This window comes from Thamnophis sirtalis, unplaced genomic scaffold, assembly GCF_051295495.1.
Source record: "Thamnophis sirtalis isolate CommonGarterSnake01/CBP01778 unplaced genomic scaffold, rThaSir2_p1.2 scaffold_11, whole genome shotgun sequence".
NCBI classification, from domain to species: domain Eukaryota; kingdom Metazoa; phylum Chordata; class Lepidosauria; order Squamata; family Natricidae; genus Thamnophis; species Thamnophis sirtalis.
Window position 1 is genome coordinate 30,505,583 of NW_028261391.1, and position 16,074 is coordinate 30,521,656.

Consider the following 16,074-nt stretch of genomic DNA (forward strand, 5'->3'; position numbering starts at 1 on the left):
CTTTTGGCGGGGGACAAGCCGACTCCCTCCATTCTATCCCCCCGCATGACTCGCTGGACGGAGTTCCTCGCAGCGTATTCTTATACGTTGCTTTACCGTCCGGGCAAACAGCTAGGGCATGCAGATGCCCTCAGCCGTTGCCCACTACCGGAGACGGACACCGCCCCCGTCCCCTCTCTCTCAGTCCTATCCATTGCCGCCTCCGGTTTCCCACTCTCTGCCGCGGACGTAGCGGCCCACACTAAGGCCGATCCAATCTTGTCCCAGGTCTCTTCCTGGGTTCTAAGAGGATGGCCAACGGACAAAGTGGCAGAGGGCTTCCAGCCCTTTAAAAATCGCCAGGCGGAGATCTCCCTCCACGGGGGATGTCTCATCTGGGGGGATCGGGTGCTGATCCCCACCGCACTCCGGCCACTAGTTCTGGATCTGCTCCACAAGGACCACCCGGGCATAGCACGGATGAAGGCATTGGCCCGTAGCTATGTCTGGTGGCCCTTGCTGGACACAGAGATAGCGGCCTATGTAGGCCGCTGCACGACCTGTCAATTATCCAGGCCCAACCCCCCAGCCGGGCCTGCTCGTGAGTGGGAGGCTCCGAGAGGCCCATGGTCTCGCCTCCACATCGATTTCGCCGGTCCTTTCCACGGCCAGAACTTCCTGGTTGTGGTGGATGCCTACTCTCGGTGGGTGGAGCTAGTCCTCATGGGCTCTACCACAGCCGAGAGTACGGTCAGGGCCCTGCGGAAAATGTTCGCAACCCATGGGTTGCCGGACGTGGTGGTCTCGGACAATGGGCCCCAGTTCACATCCACCACTTTCCAGGAGTTCTTGGCCGAGCAAGGGATCCGGCATGCGCCCATAGCCCCGTATCACCCGGCCAGCAATGGCCGGGCTGAACGGGCGGTCCGCTCAGCTAAGGAGGCACTGAGCCGCATGGACCGGGGCGACTGGCAGGCAAGGGTGGCGGCTTACCTGCTAAGCCAACATTCCACCCCCTGCCCAACTACCAACAAAAGCCCTGCGGAGCTCTTGATGGGCAGGCGTCTGCGGACTCCCCTGGATAGGCTTCATCCGCTCTATTCAGGGGATCAGCCGAGCAATCTGGGGGTCCTCCCTCCCCGGTCCTTTAAGCTAGGGGATCCAGTGTGGGCTCGGTCTTTTACGGGGGAACCAAAATGGGTGCCTGGTGCTATCGTTGCCCTGACCGGCCCCTGTTCTTTCAGGGTCCAATTGGCTGATGGATCCCAATGGAGACGCCACCTGGATCAATTGAGGAGGCGTCTCCCGTCGCAGGCTAGCGGCCAAGAACCCCTGAGCGACAACACCGCAGCACCGGGGTTGCAATGTGAAGCCTTCGCCGCTCCAGGCCTCAATCTACACCAAGCACAAAAGCCTCAATCCGAGAGACCCCAGCCGTGGGCCTTTGCCACACCAGGCCCCCTCCTGCTTCCACAACAGCGTTCTCAAACCGGCAGTCCGCAAACGAGGGCCTTCGCCACACCAGGCCCTGCTTACCCAAGCGCCACCCAAAAGGACGCCGGCCCAACAGCTCAATCCGAGGTCGTTGCCCAGAGGATTCCCCCCACGACAAGTGACGCGCCCCCACGGCTACACCTACCATTGCAGTTGAGCCCGCCTTCTGGGCCTTCCCGAAAGGGCGTGCCTCGGAGCTGCACTCCCTTCGGGGAGGAGCTACCACGAGGAGGTCCTCCTCCGCCGACGACTGCCCCTGCAATGAGAAGATCTGGGCGGGTCCGGCGCCGCCCAGCGTACCTTAAGGACTACGCATGCTCCGTTTCGGGCATGCGCAGAACTGGGGGAAAGGGGTGTTAAGTATTGGTTATTTATTCTGGCTGTCAGTAACACCCTCTGGCTCTCTGATTGGCTGAGAGCTCCAGAGGGTGTTGCCGACGTAATGTTACTGTTGATTGGCCGAGGGACTGACGTCAGCAGTTGCTGACTCGTCCCCGGCCGGTGATTGGTTTAAGAATAGTATAAATACCTTGGCGCGAGTTTCGTTCCTTTGAATCGCCTTCAACCGAATAAAGAGTTCTTCTTGTTTGAAACCCTGGCTGCTTAAAAATCTTGATTCCGTGTTATTCAGATAAATGACTACATGTAGCCAAAATGTAACTCTGTGATGAAAGAAAAATGGCAGTAGAATACTTAATAACAGCTAATGGTATCTAATCATCTTTGCATAATAACTTGTCAAAATCCCAGTGCTATTATCTATCTGCAATTCTGATCTTCTAGCACTGAGACATGTTTCATTGCCAATATTTTCTCAAGAATAAATTGTTCTTTTGATTTTAAAATAAATTGTTACTATATATTATATTTCAGCAGTCATCACCCTCGCCTTACTGGTAGTATTAAAACTGTAGAATTGCAAGCCAGAAGAATGTATTGATCTTTAATTTCTTCATTGCACTTCTCTGATAGTTATGACACTTTAATTGATGAATTTCTATGCCATAACAATAGCAAAGAAACAGTAGCAAAATATAGTCAGAAATAAGTCATTTTTGATTTTATTAAGGCTTACTCTTAGTTAAGAGTAAGTTTTCATCCTAAGCATGTAAGACCAGAAGTCTATGGAGATTTTCCATCATCCAAGTCATGGTTGTCCCAAAGATGCTTTTTTAAAAGAACACCTGGACTTTCTGATTTTTCTTTGAAGACATTTTGTTTCTCATCTAAGAAGCTTCTTCAGCTCTGACTGGATAGTGGGGAATGGAAGGATTTATACTCCTTGCAGACAGCTGGTTTGCAAAGAATGCAAATGGCCAGCTGTCTGCAAGGAAGATAAATTCTTCCATTTCCCACCATCCAGTCAGAGCTGAAGAAGCCTCTTGGATGAGACATTTGGGGTAGGTGGGGGATAAGAACAAGGAATGATGCTCTCAGATTTTCTGAGGTAATGGAGTCCATTCTGGTGGATTGTGTTATTTTGTTTTTATATCCATACCAGTCAGTCATTGTGCCTCAGACCTGGGAAGCAGAAAAGGGCAAACCATTTCTGAAATCTTGCCAAAGAAACACCACCTTGCCAGGAACTTGTCCAGTGAGTTGCCAGGAGTCAACGTTGACTTGAAGGGATAAAAATGAAAAAATGAAATGATTTTATAGTAGTAGAATATGCTAGTTCTTACTACTAGCCTGCCTAGTAGCCATTCACAGTTTCATTAGTTTGGATATATGCTGTAGTTATTACCAGGTTTAAACAAATTTTCAAGAAAGGTGCAATATGTGGGAATACAATTAACCACCTTTCTGTTCAGTTAAGCAGCCACATATTTTTCAAACATGCTGTTTCCAAAGCAACTCCAATTGGGCTCTCCACACATGAAATATGTTTAATCAGATAGCTTTGTGGATATATATGTATGAATTAGATACATGATAGGAAGGAAGGAAGGAGGGAGGGAGGGAAGGAAGGAAGGAAGGAAGATAAGTGATATACCCTTTGCATGTATACGTAAATAAAGTCAGCATATTCATTCATAGAAGTGTTCAAGCTTGAATGCAGATATGTTCAGACATATACAAAGAAATAATGCATGTTGCTTTGTTAAAACTGTACTAAGTAACTATAGAACATAACTTACTGTATGCCACCTAAATGTTTATGCTATATCTACAATAATACTTGTGATTGCCAAGGCAGGTTTTAAAAAAGCAAACTGAGACAAATGTTCCAGTCAGAAGAGTGTTAAAAATTGTCTGACTCTCAAAAGAGTGCTTACTGTATATGTAAACAGCTGTCTTTTCTTGCAGAAATGTGCATCCTTTATTTCTTGTCCTCACCCTTCTCAGTCTTGTTCCTTAATCTTATTTGGCTATTTTCCATAATTATGCTTTGTTTTAAGAATATTTTACACAATCAAGAACATGCTTTAAAAAGAAGCTTGGTGATTTCATTGCAAAGTGGTATGGATTTTTTTGTTTTGTTTTTTGTTCTAGGCAACATTTTTCTGTGACTGTGACAATGACTACCTGGGTGTTTTCTGTGAGGAATTTAATGCCTGTCAAAGCAATCCTTGTCAGAATAATGGAACTTGCATGGATATGGCAGAAAAACATGTTGGAAAAAATTTCTCCTGTACTTGTCTTCCTGGTATGTTTTGAATCATGTATCATTTGCACAGTGCCTCCGGTTTGCTCAGGAGAGCAGAGCATATCTTGATAATGAAGAAATAAGGAAGTAAACAGAACTAGAACTAAGTTTATATGAGGATCGCTGATACAAAAAATGATGTGTGTGTGTGTTTGTGTGTGTGCATGTGCATGTATACATATACATACATACAAATGCGTAAAATCCTGTCAAAGCCTAGCTTCCCAACATTTTCAACCTAGAGGCCAACTCCAGTTAAAAGTAATCTCGGAAACTGATTTAACTTGTACATGTGCACACAACATATTTGAATATAGGTTAAATATATATATGTGAGTAACCGGATGGAATGGAGCAAGCACAGATTAAATCCTAGCAAGTCAGTCTCAAAGGTGCCTTTTCAAGTGTTACTGTTCATGCAGAGGCTCCCTGGCACAAGGGAGGCACTTCTACTGAAGAGTACAAGTGATGGGTTCTCAACGCAGATGCTTTGAGTAGCTGGAAGGCTGCTTTCAGGCAATAGATTCCAGCCTCTCCAGAGTGTTTTAACATGTTTCGTTTCAAGTGTTAGAAAAACTGCAAGAAAAACTGTTTGATGGAGCTGCACAAAACCTGGCCTGCAGGGCCAATCGTACGGTTGTGTAAGCTGTCATTGATGTGATGAATGAGACATTACACAAAACATCTTTGGGTGTATTGTTCTATATTTTATGTTGATTATGATTATGTTTATTGTGTGTTTAATGACAAGTGTACATTGTTTTCTGCAATTGGGGGTGTCATAGTTAAATTATTATATGACATTGGAATTACTAGAAATAGGAAGCAACAGATACATTCATATCACTGATGCACATTTTATTTAGGAGTTGCAGTTAATGTGACTTGCCTAGTTCCAGAAGCACAGTTTCCTTACAAAGGCTTGGAAATGTGTTACATCTGCATTAGCCTACATAACAGAATGAGATCAGCAGGCAATAAAATGGGGTCAGGTGGTACTGCACAGGTACTGTAAAACAGATGATCTATTCAGCTCATGTCAGTCTCTCCTTTATTCTTTTTAAAGAAAGAGAGGGGGACTTCAGATTTGCCCAGACATAGCAGAATTGAGTTATATAGCAAACTGTGACTTTCAGTGGTACTGAATTTCTGAAGCTCTGGCCAGTATAATTAGTTGGCAGGAATGATGAATGATGAAGTCCAGCTATATACTGAGATTCTCAATTTATATCCCTATATGAATATAATTGAAGAGGCTCCCATGTCTTTTCCCCTATAATACCCCAATTCTTCTGTTCTGTTAGAAATACTGACTTGCTTTTTTATATATTTGATGAATAAATTGGAATAGATTGATCTACCTAAGTTGAAAGTTATATAGTATAGTACCCTCTCCTTTGTTGATATAACGTATTAATTTTTCAAATCTGAATTCTTTTAAGTACTGCAAACAAGATGATACCTTTTAAAGTATTCATAGTTTTTGTATGTAGTATAAATAAAACATTCAGAGGTACTATTATTAAGAAATGGAGAGAAATACACACACACACACACACTTTAATAATGCCTGAAATTATATTAGCTAGAAAGCCTGTTTGATAAAAAATATATCCTGCAATTAATTGTAAAGTAGAATTACTTGACTAGCATGTACCGTCAAGATCAAAGCAAGCAAAAAACCATATTCACTTAGCAAAAAGAAGTAACAGTTTGGCCAACACATTGTATGAGTCTAAAAAATGGAAAACTGCTCAGTCCCTGGAAAAGAACTGTTAGCTGTACTGCAAACCTTGTTCTAAAGAAATTACATTTTTAATTGGAATGCTGATGGAACTAGGATTGCTATGAGGCAGGCTGGAATTAGAAATCTGAGTTTAAAAGAAAACAAAGACAACTACTATTCTAAGCAAGGTTTCCAAGCCTGGATCTTCTCATTCTCTGAAAACCTAACCTCATTATATATTAACGAGTATCACTTTTCATCCAGAGTCAGTGTTGAAGCATGTTGTGGGTTGTGTTTGACTATTTAAAAGAAAAGTAATATAAATAGAACTAGATTTTAGGGAAAATTAGGCTTGATTTGAAGGTAAAGAACTATGAAAATAAAGTGACAACATATATGTTTGGGAAATTTAATTAGTTGGCATTTTCTGTACCATTGCCATTATTATTCACTGTATATTTTAATTGATTAGGAATAGTACAGGAGTTAGGAAATAGGAAATAGTACAGGAATAGTACAGGATTAGGATTAGGAATTGCATAGACTTTAGTATCAAGGTAAATGCTTCAGTTTAAGATTAAATAATCTACTAACATTGAGTTTTTACTCAATGTTTTGAGTTGTCATTGTCATATGTGAGACAAAATGCATTTCTGAGTAATACATACTTCAAATATGCACTACATATCATAGTTACCTATTAACTTAGTTTTAATTTGAATGGGAGTGTGGTCAATTCTTTGTGATTACAACTCTTTAATATAGGAACAATGTTTTGGATGCTATTATGCCAATAATACATCTATTAATGCAATATATTTTCTTTCCCATATTTTAAATGATTTTATTATGCTGAAGGATATACTGGGGGAATGTGTCAGTCAGAGATTGACTATTGCATTCAGCAGCCTTGCAAGAATGGAGGGACCTGCTATTCTAGTAGCAGTGGATTCAATTGCCAATGTCCAGAAGGTAAGCAGTAAGTTTCAATAATACTTAAGAAGGTACATATTTTTTCTATAGAACATTTTAAGGGTGCTGTTTCTCCCTTTCCAAGATAAGCAGACACACTGTATGTCAATATATGTGAATACAAACCAGAATCTTCCTATCCAATCATAAGGAATTCTTGCCATCTTGCAGATGTCCCAGCGCTTAGTTCATTTGGTAAAAATCTTTATGTCATCTTTTGTGCAGGCATTTCTTCTCCCTGCACAAAAAAAGGTATTCTCTATTACCAAGTGGGAGCATTGGGGGAATTATGACTTCATAATTTCATCTGCAGAGGAAAAAGTGGTTAGGCAGAGGCAAACACAGCACAGCTCATTGTCATCATGTAGCTGTGGGAAACTCTTGGGAACTAATTTGGCCTCTGATAAATAAAAGTATCCGACCCTAAAGTATATGTGGACATACATGCATGTCTTTTATGTGTTGCTATGTAAGCAGTTATTTAGGTAGTGTGCTGCAATGAATAATAATGTGTGAGTATTCTCATAGCTGAAAGGGAATGTGTAAGCATACCTATTAAAATTCTTCTGTTGACTTTTGTTTATAGAGTTATCAGTGTTTCAGATAATAACATTGTGTATTGATTTTTGTTGTAGCTTGCATCTGGTTTGAAATGCTTTTTATATAAATCGATTTACTCTCAAATATAGATATATCTACTAAATAACGATCTTGTATTAAGATCCTGTAGCGTTAGAAGTCTGGAAGTTGAAGTCCAGCCTATCTAATGAGGTCTACGGTAGTTAGGAAAAGCTGCTGAATGCTGACAATTAAAGTGTATTTGCAATAGCTTACTATAAATGCTAGTTTTCTACCTGTCTTTGAGACTGAACCTCATAGAGCCGAGGTGGTGCAGTGGTTAAATGCAGCACTACAGGCTACTTCAGCTGACTGCAGTTCTGCAGTTCGGCTGTTCAAATCTCACCGGCTCAGGGTTGACTCAGCCTTCCATCCTTCCGAGGTGGGTAAAATGAGGACCCGGATTGTTGTTGGGGGCAATATGCTGACTCTGTAAACCGCTTAGAGAGGGCTGAAAGCCCTATGAAGCGGTATATAAGTCTAACTGCTATTGCTATTATACTATAATCAGTGACCCGTTTGCTGACTATGCTACAACCCAGTAATTTAAATAGAGAATTTTAGATATTTTTTGGCTCTTCCCAACAGATATATAAACAGCAACAATAAATAGTGAGGCAGATACTAAAACTTAGCCTAAACTAAATGGCTTTCTTAAAGTATCCTATCAAAGTCTGTGTCTAAATTATATGAAAAGAAGGATGGATGACTTCTCATAGTGAGTTGGGATTTTTATGCTAGATTTTATAGGACACCTTTGCTGTTGTTTGTAGCCTCATAATGGACCACAATATTTTCAGATTATTTTCTCTGGACTTAGCAGTGGTGGGTTATGACCGGTATGCCCTGGTACAGGCGTACTGGTGCCTGCCGGGAGCACCAGATACAGTTCCAGTACAGTGCTTTGGAGGGCCCACCCGCCCGCCCGTGCTCCTTACCAGTATTAGAAGTTTTTTGGGGCTTCCATGCAGGTGCACAGAGCACACAGTGCCTGTGCAATGCTCCTGCAAGCAGCTGGAGTGTCGTGGATAGTAAGTACACATATGTGTGCTGCACGCCTTCATGTGGTGGGCGCCCGTCCCCATTGCACCGTACCGGTTGCAATGGTATCTGGAACCCACCACTGGTACTTAGCCAAAATTGAGGTAGATGACTGATATGCAAAATATATATATAAAGTTGTGCATTTTATTCATTTATTTATTTATGTTGTTTGTAGCTTGCCCATTTCCATGGATTCTAAGCAGCTTACAATGTAAACATATTTCAGGGGACCCCCAATATTTGCAATATAATCATATATAAAAAGGCTAAATATACATCAACAGAAACTTCAGGGAGTTAGAAATACCATTGACTAACATACAACAAACAAGAAAGGAAGACATCTTCCCTAAAACAAAACTTTCTTGCATGTATTTGCACTTGAAGATCTTCATGTAAATGTCAGTTAAAATATTCGAGAATTGCATTTGTTGCCAGTTATTTGTTGTACCAGAATGGAATGCCTAGTTAGTAGATTACTTGACAACTAGTAGTCATCTCCACAGTCATTACGAAGTGAATGTTATGAAAGTAACTTCTTCACTGATCAGACTAATCAGGCTCTTCTTTTCTTCTTCTTTTAATCAAGATATATGGGTCAAACATAGTACTTTCCTTCTCCACTAGTATGCATTTTAGATCTTCCGACTCTTTCATCCACTCTATCTTTCACTTTCAGATCTAAGCTTGGTTGTGCGTGGGCAGAGTGAGATTAAAAATACAGACACAGGCAGTATGGCTGGGAAATTGGAAAGCCTAGGGTGTTAAGTTGCACAAACTGTTATTTTTAAATTGCCATGAAATTTTCCTCTGTGGATGTTTTTGCTATGATACTTTTCCCTTCTGAGATTTGTTGTAACAGCAAACTGTGAAGAAGCTGGGCATTCTGTAGTACAAATTTGAACCATCTTCAAAAAGTTAGCCTGCTATCTGGTGTATGCATGAATCTATCTCTATCTCTATCTCTATCTCTATCTCTATCTCTATCTCTATCTCTATCTCTATCTCTATCTCTATCTCTATCTCTATCTATATCTATATCTATATCTGTTCTGACCCCCTCCTCCATCCAGTAACGAATGCCGAGACAAGCTTAACTGGAATGTACTTTAATTAGCAAAACACCAAAACCTTGGTGGCTGAAAGCCAAGCAGAACAAACAGATAAGGACCTTGGCAGCAACTCAGGCAACTTAGGCAGCAATAAACACAGATAAGATTTGGCAGCAATCCAGCCTGCCAAGCTCACAGTACTGTCCTCCGACATTCAATCCTGCGTTGACTTCTTCAAAGAGGGCCGTGTGCACAAGTAGCTTTTATAGTCTGGAGAGGAGCCTAATGACCACCAGCTGAGTACAATTACCTCCTGTAATTGCGTAATTGTTCCTGATGCCTAGTAGCTCTTCGATGGCATGCATCCAGGAACAACTCACTGCTAGCTTCTGGATCACTCTCCCTTGTCTCCTTCCCATTGGTCCAAGGCTCAGGCGCCACCTGGTGGCCAACCAGTCTCTCTGTGCCCTGCTCAGACTCGGAACCCTGTCCAGGGTCCACCACGTCCTCCAGAGCCGACTCATAGGGCCCCTCGCTGTCGGAGTCTGGTGGCAGCTCCAATGGCTCCTGCTGGGCCACAACACATATCTATATCTACATCTGCATCTGCATCTACATCTACATCTACATCTATATCTATGTCATCATCTTTATCTGTATCTCTATACTGCAGAAGCTTTCGGAATCTTTGAGAATATTGTGATATTGGGGAAAAAAGGATAATTTTCTATTTAGTTTAGTTTAGATTGCTTAGTGTGGATTTAGCTTTGTGATTTGTCTGAAGGATAGCTAGGAATTGGGAAAGGAATGTTAATGTTCTTGACTGAAATTGTTATTTTTCAGAAGTGGGCTCTGGGCCTACTATTCTGCATTGAATACATGATGCAATGGTAGGATATATATATATATATATATATATATATATATATATATATAGATAGATAGATAGATAGATAGATAGATAGATAGATAGATAGATAGATAGATAGATAGATAGATAGATAGATAGATAGAAGACAAACAGACACACAGACACACAGACACACAGACAGACACACACAAACATACATACATGCATACACACACACACACACACACATTATATATATTGTAAGTATGTATTGGAGAGCATCAGAGGGATTTTCCCTTTTTCAGAGTGTTGAAGAGCTTGAAATTTGTAAAGTCAAAAATCCATTATACCTTCCCAATCCTGCTTTTTTGATGATAGCCTTGATAATAAGAGTTATCAGTCTCTTAAGAAATGTAAGCTATTCCCTTTAATTTAAGGATTAGTTCCTAGCATTGTGTTATCCAGAGAAAGCAGCATGGTGACCTAGTGGTGAAGATGTTTATCTCTCATTTGGAAGGTTAGGAGTTCATTCCTAGGTAGCGGCTGATATTTCTCTCCTAAGAAAAAATATCTGCTGTGAACACTGTGTGTTGTCAGGAAATGCATCTGGCCAGTAGATGCTCACCTCCATCCAGTCATCCTGAGTCTACCCTGAATTAAGGGATTACAGGGTCATAAAAAGGGAGTTTTTATTGTGTTATCCTGGGGGGGGGAAGTAAGTTCTACTCAGCTTTTCATGTTTTGGCCAATTGCTTAATTGGAACATAAAATTCATGACCTGAAACAATAATAAACAAGAGCTTAAAAGATTCTTAGAGCATGAAAAATGTATATCATAAACCTACGATCAATAGGTTACAAACCATTATTTTGAGCCAGAGGAAAAGTGGAAAGTAAAATTTTAGAAGCAATTAAATTAGAGAAGATACAGAAGGATACTACAAATAGCATGATAAATAATCCATAAAGATATGTTTCATATTAAGAAACTCCTTACAGATTTCTGTAATTCCCGTTGAGTACTGTATAAATATATTGATGAGAATAGCTGTATTTATTCAGCTTTCCTTTTTGATTTCTATAATTCTGTGTCATTTTCCAGCTGACTGAGACTTAGGCTTTGAAACTAACTTACATTTTAAAATTATTTTCCGTCTGTCATACAATTGATGGCAGAAACCATAATAAATTTGGTTGAGACACCGTATGGGGCAATTAATATGATTAAAAAGTAGGGAGAAGGAAGAAATCTATTTGGGGCTATCACTGGGTTTGAATCTTTGAAGAACATCATTTGTGGTAGCAGACATATGCTGCTATAAAGGATAATTTAAGGGTTTGCCTAGAATTGCTAATACTCCTATATAATTTTATATAAAGGTAGTGAGATTGTATTCTACCTATGTGCATGTTATTCTTCATATCATCTCAGTTCTTTTAATCTATTCTCCCATGTCGAGACTCATGTTCAGTTAATGTCAATTAATGGTTGATGGTTAATCATCCACTTCACATTTCTGTAACTTCTAAAATCTTCTGGTCTAAAGATTTCTCATCATTCCCAGAAATTTGCAGAAATTAAATGTGTAAAGGATATTCCATTTAGATGATGTAGTAACTACGAATCTACAATCTGTTAGAACAACTGAAAATGACAACTCTTTTTCTTTTGCCATCCCTTATTACTATTTGACCATTTCATCATTTCAAACAACTCGCATCTGTTTTAAACAAAAAAAAATTCTTTACTTCCTTTTCTACTATAATTTGTGTCAACTACTCTTAGCTTGTACTTGATATGGAATTGTAAGCTTATTTTACAACAGGCCTGTCAAACTGGTGGCTCACGGGCCAGATGCATCACACGCAAGACACTCCCACCCCGGCTCTGCAAAGGCAAAAAACATCACAAAATGTCATGATACGTCATGATATGTCATGTGACGTAATCAAGTTTGACACCTGTGTTTTAGAACATTAAGAAACAGTGGAATGGTATGAAATTAATTATTGGCTTTCATGTATCTATTTCTGATGACAACATAACAATATGGTATGATTGCCAAAATATCTTCCCTTAGCAGAGGAACAAAATGCCTTGGGTTTTCAGCAATATAATATCAGTTGATACTGACAAATATTAGTATCTCACTGTGTCTCAGTTTGCATTTCAAGATAATTTTATTCATAACATTCTGCTTAAATAATTGTAAGACAAATAATGTAGGAGATGAGCATCCTGAAGGGAGGGGTTAAACAGTTTGGTGTCATTGCCCAGCCACAAAACATCCAAATCCTCTCACACACCTACACTGTGAATTCTATTGACTCTTATCTAAAACTAATTTAGCTTGAGCTGTTAGTTGCTCAGGTTCTTGTTCATAGGTGGCAGGAATAAACTGCTAGTGAGTTGAGTTGAGTTGAGTTGCTAGTCCTGGTTATTTGCTCCTGACAAATACTTGCTTGCAATTTGGAGAGCCTGCAAATCAGGTCCATTTGTATCTTTTTAGGATTCCTGGGACCAACTTGTGCAGACAGAGTCGATTATTGTGCTTCATTTCCTTGTCAGAACAATGGGACCTGTTATACAGATCGACTCTCCTATTCTTGCAGCTGCAGTTCAGGTTTTACAGGACCTACCTGTGCCCACCTGATTGACTTCTGTGCTCTGAATCCTTGTGCTCATGGCATTTGTCGCAGTGTTGGAACAAGTTATAAATGTCTCTGTATTCCAGGTATGTAAGTTCTTGTCCTATTCTTTCATATCTTCTTTGCTGTTTGCAAAATCTAATTAAAAGTATTTTTATTTTCCTGTTTAATATATGTCTGCTGACAAGCTGTTTTTTCCCTATTAACTTTAATAACATTTATGCAGTCTATGTTTAATGAAAGGAATAGATTGAGCACTTGGACATGCAAATTACTCTCAGTATGGCATATCCTTTGTCTGAAAGATTTATTCATAATTTTAGGCAGGCTTTATTTGTCAAAGGAAGTTAAAAACACCTGAATCAGATGATCACAGCTGTACATTAAATTATGTTCACAGAAAATTAAATCACATTTTAAATCGTCACTGTCTTACATAAAATCCATGGATTTGTAGGTTTTATGAACACATAATTTAGTATGATAGACTGTGTTGGATCATGATACAGCTAGTTGAACCTCATTGAATTTTAGTGCGAGCTAACTTTATTTAGCTTTTTATCTAATTTCTGATAACTTAGGCTGCATTCCAACATGAAGTTCCTTTCATCTAGCATATACTCAGAATTCCACTTAATTTGTCTTATCTTTTTCAATTTTTCTTCCATTGCCAGCATTTGCATTCAGTTTTCTAAACAGATTATTGCAAGCATGCCCGTGAGCATTTCATAGACATATCCCTTTAAAACTTTGATTAAATTTGAAACTCAGGAACATTAAAATGTTTCTATTCATTGGCTTTGCTCGGAACTACAATCAGAAATTCTATAAAAATTGTGTGAAATTGAGAAGAGAAAGAGTATATCTGGACTCAAACAATTAATAGAAGAAGTCATTGTTGGTTTATAAAAGAAATAGACTCATAATCCATTGTGCCAGAAGACGAAGAGGCTCTGCTTTAATGAGCTTACTAATAAAGCATGACTGGAGGGTTCCTATTTCAACTCTCAAGATTCTGTTATTTCACCCCTAGTTGTTGCCACTCAACTCATTAAAGAAAGTCTGTGTGACTTTTGCTTCCTTGTAAGGGACTTGACACTGTAATTTAAAATAAGAACTGTAATAACTTGATTCAAAAGGACAGTTAAAGCAGATTAATGTGTAAAGGAATTATTACCCCTACAAAGTAATTGTTTGGACATTATCTGCAAGCAAGCTGCCAATGTTTTCACAATGCTCTTTTTCTTTCTTGGAATGGTGACTTGAACTAGAGGAATAGCTTAGGGTAAGATGTATGTTTGCAGAACATTACATACTAAGGAAAATCCTTCTTCTACTCCAGATGGGAAAAATGAGCAGATAAGTAGAGAAAAGCATTTTAAACAATGTTTAAGTGTAGAATGTTGTTGGATAAGTGTTCCTACTAATGTATATGTTATCTAGATTTTTGCTGAATTACTGATCCCCCCCAATTATGTCACTCAGAAAAACCAAAGAAAAGAGAAATTTAAAATAGGCTGATTACAATGAGGAAATGTTCATAAATGTTCATCAGTGGGCCCATCTGGAAGAGTTTTGTATTGATCCTGTCCATTATATGACATCTAATTATGTATTGTAATGAGCTGCAGGATTGTCTTTGGAAATAATCTGGACATTCCAGTTATTTCAAGATAGGCTATTATAAGGGACTATGAACTGGTATCATTTCATACTTAGTATTAAAATAGCCCTTTTAAGTTTTAGGTTCAATTTAGAATATTGGTATTTACCTTATCTTACCTTTGCTTCTTAAGGCAAGAATTTTCAAAATTTTGCATATTTTGTTTCCTTTTTAAAAATTCATTTTTAAGTTTGTCTACATAGTAAAAAAAGTCTTCAGTGAAAGATTCTCATTGAAATTTCTGAGGTACCCTCAGTTCAAAATGTAAAAATGAATTATATGAGGCCAGTTCTTCCTGCTTTATTCATCTATAGCAGGGCTGTCAAACTCTCGGCCCGTGATCCGGATGCGTCACTCATTGACTTCACCTATGCCCAGTTTAGTGAAAGGGGTCCCCATATGTCATGTGATGCTGCCGTGAGTTTGACACCCCTGATCTATATGGAAAATTATTTCCGTACATTCTTACAGGCCCTTCAAACATTGAAGAACTGTGATACTTCACTGATATTTTTCAAGGTTCTTAACGTGAAAAATATGTTCAGTGTTTTCAGGAGTTGAAATCCCCCCCCCCCCAATAAGAAGGAGACAGTGTACTTCCTTGTCTAGCCTCTAAGAGTTCTGCTGACAGGCATAGGAATGTCAACAAACCAGTGAATAGCTACTATTAAAAAACACGATATATGTAGCTGGTGCTGGGACTGGTTGATTGCTGAATAGCCCAGCAGTGTTTTTGATTGACTAAGTGTATAAGTTCTCCATAGGCATAACAGAGAAGGAGGCAAGGAATTACATTTTTTTCTCATCTTTCTTTTTATCCCCTCCATAAATTGGAAACACACATCCATACATTCTCACACATCACATACGCTTTGAATATGCCCTTTGGGGCAAAGCACTGCAGTGTATGCTTTGACCAAATAATGTTGAATTTAGACATTCTACTGCTGTGGCTCTCAATTATCTTATAATAGTTGTAATATTTCTTAATATAGCATAATTCAAACATCAGAGAATTGTGATGTTTTGGGATATTAATGTTAAGCCATCATTTGATTTATTTGGTTTTAACATAATGTGTGACCCCATTCATTATGACTTAGTTTTATGTGCAAACTAGTCTCTTATACTGTAGCTTATTGGGTAAAAAATAATTTTAAAATACCAATAGATTATTTTTCTAACGATCTGTCAAGTGAATTAACATATATTACAATAACATATATGACCTTGTATATCAATGTAAGCTCATGAACAGTTTCCAATTTTATATTTATAGGTTAGGAATTTTTAACCATTTTACAGCTGAATGTATTTCACAGTGTGAAGTACATTGAGGATAAAGTAGTCTTAGTAATACATCATTTTTAGTAACAATTA

General features: G+C 39.1%; 1 protein-coding gene across 1 annotated transcript in view; it reads left to right on the top strand.

The window, feature by feature from the left end:
• Window positions 1–16,074, top strand: part of DNER (delta/notch like EGF repeat containing) — a 132,937-nt gene that overhangs the window by 94,452 nt on the left and 22,411 nt on the right. Inside the window, exons 6-8 of the mRNA XM_087725450.1 lie at window positions 3,967–4,120; window positions 6,705–6,818; window positions 12,893–13,117. Of these exons, the coding sequence (XP_087581576.1) occupies window positions 3,967–4,120; window positions 6,705–6,818; window positions 12,893–13,117 (493 nt within the window). The remainder of the gene's footprint in view (window positions 1–3,966; window positions 4,121–6,704; window positions 6,819–12,892; window positions 13,118–16,074) is intronic.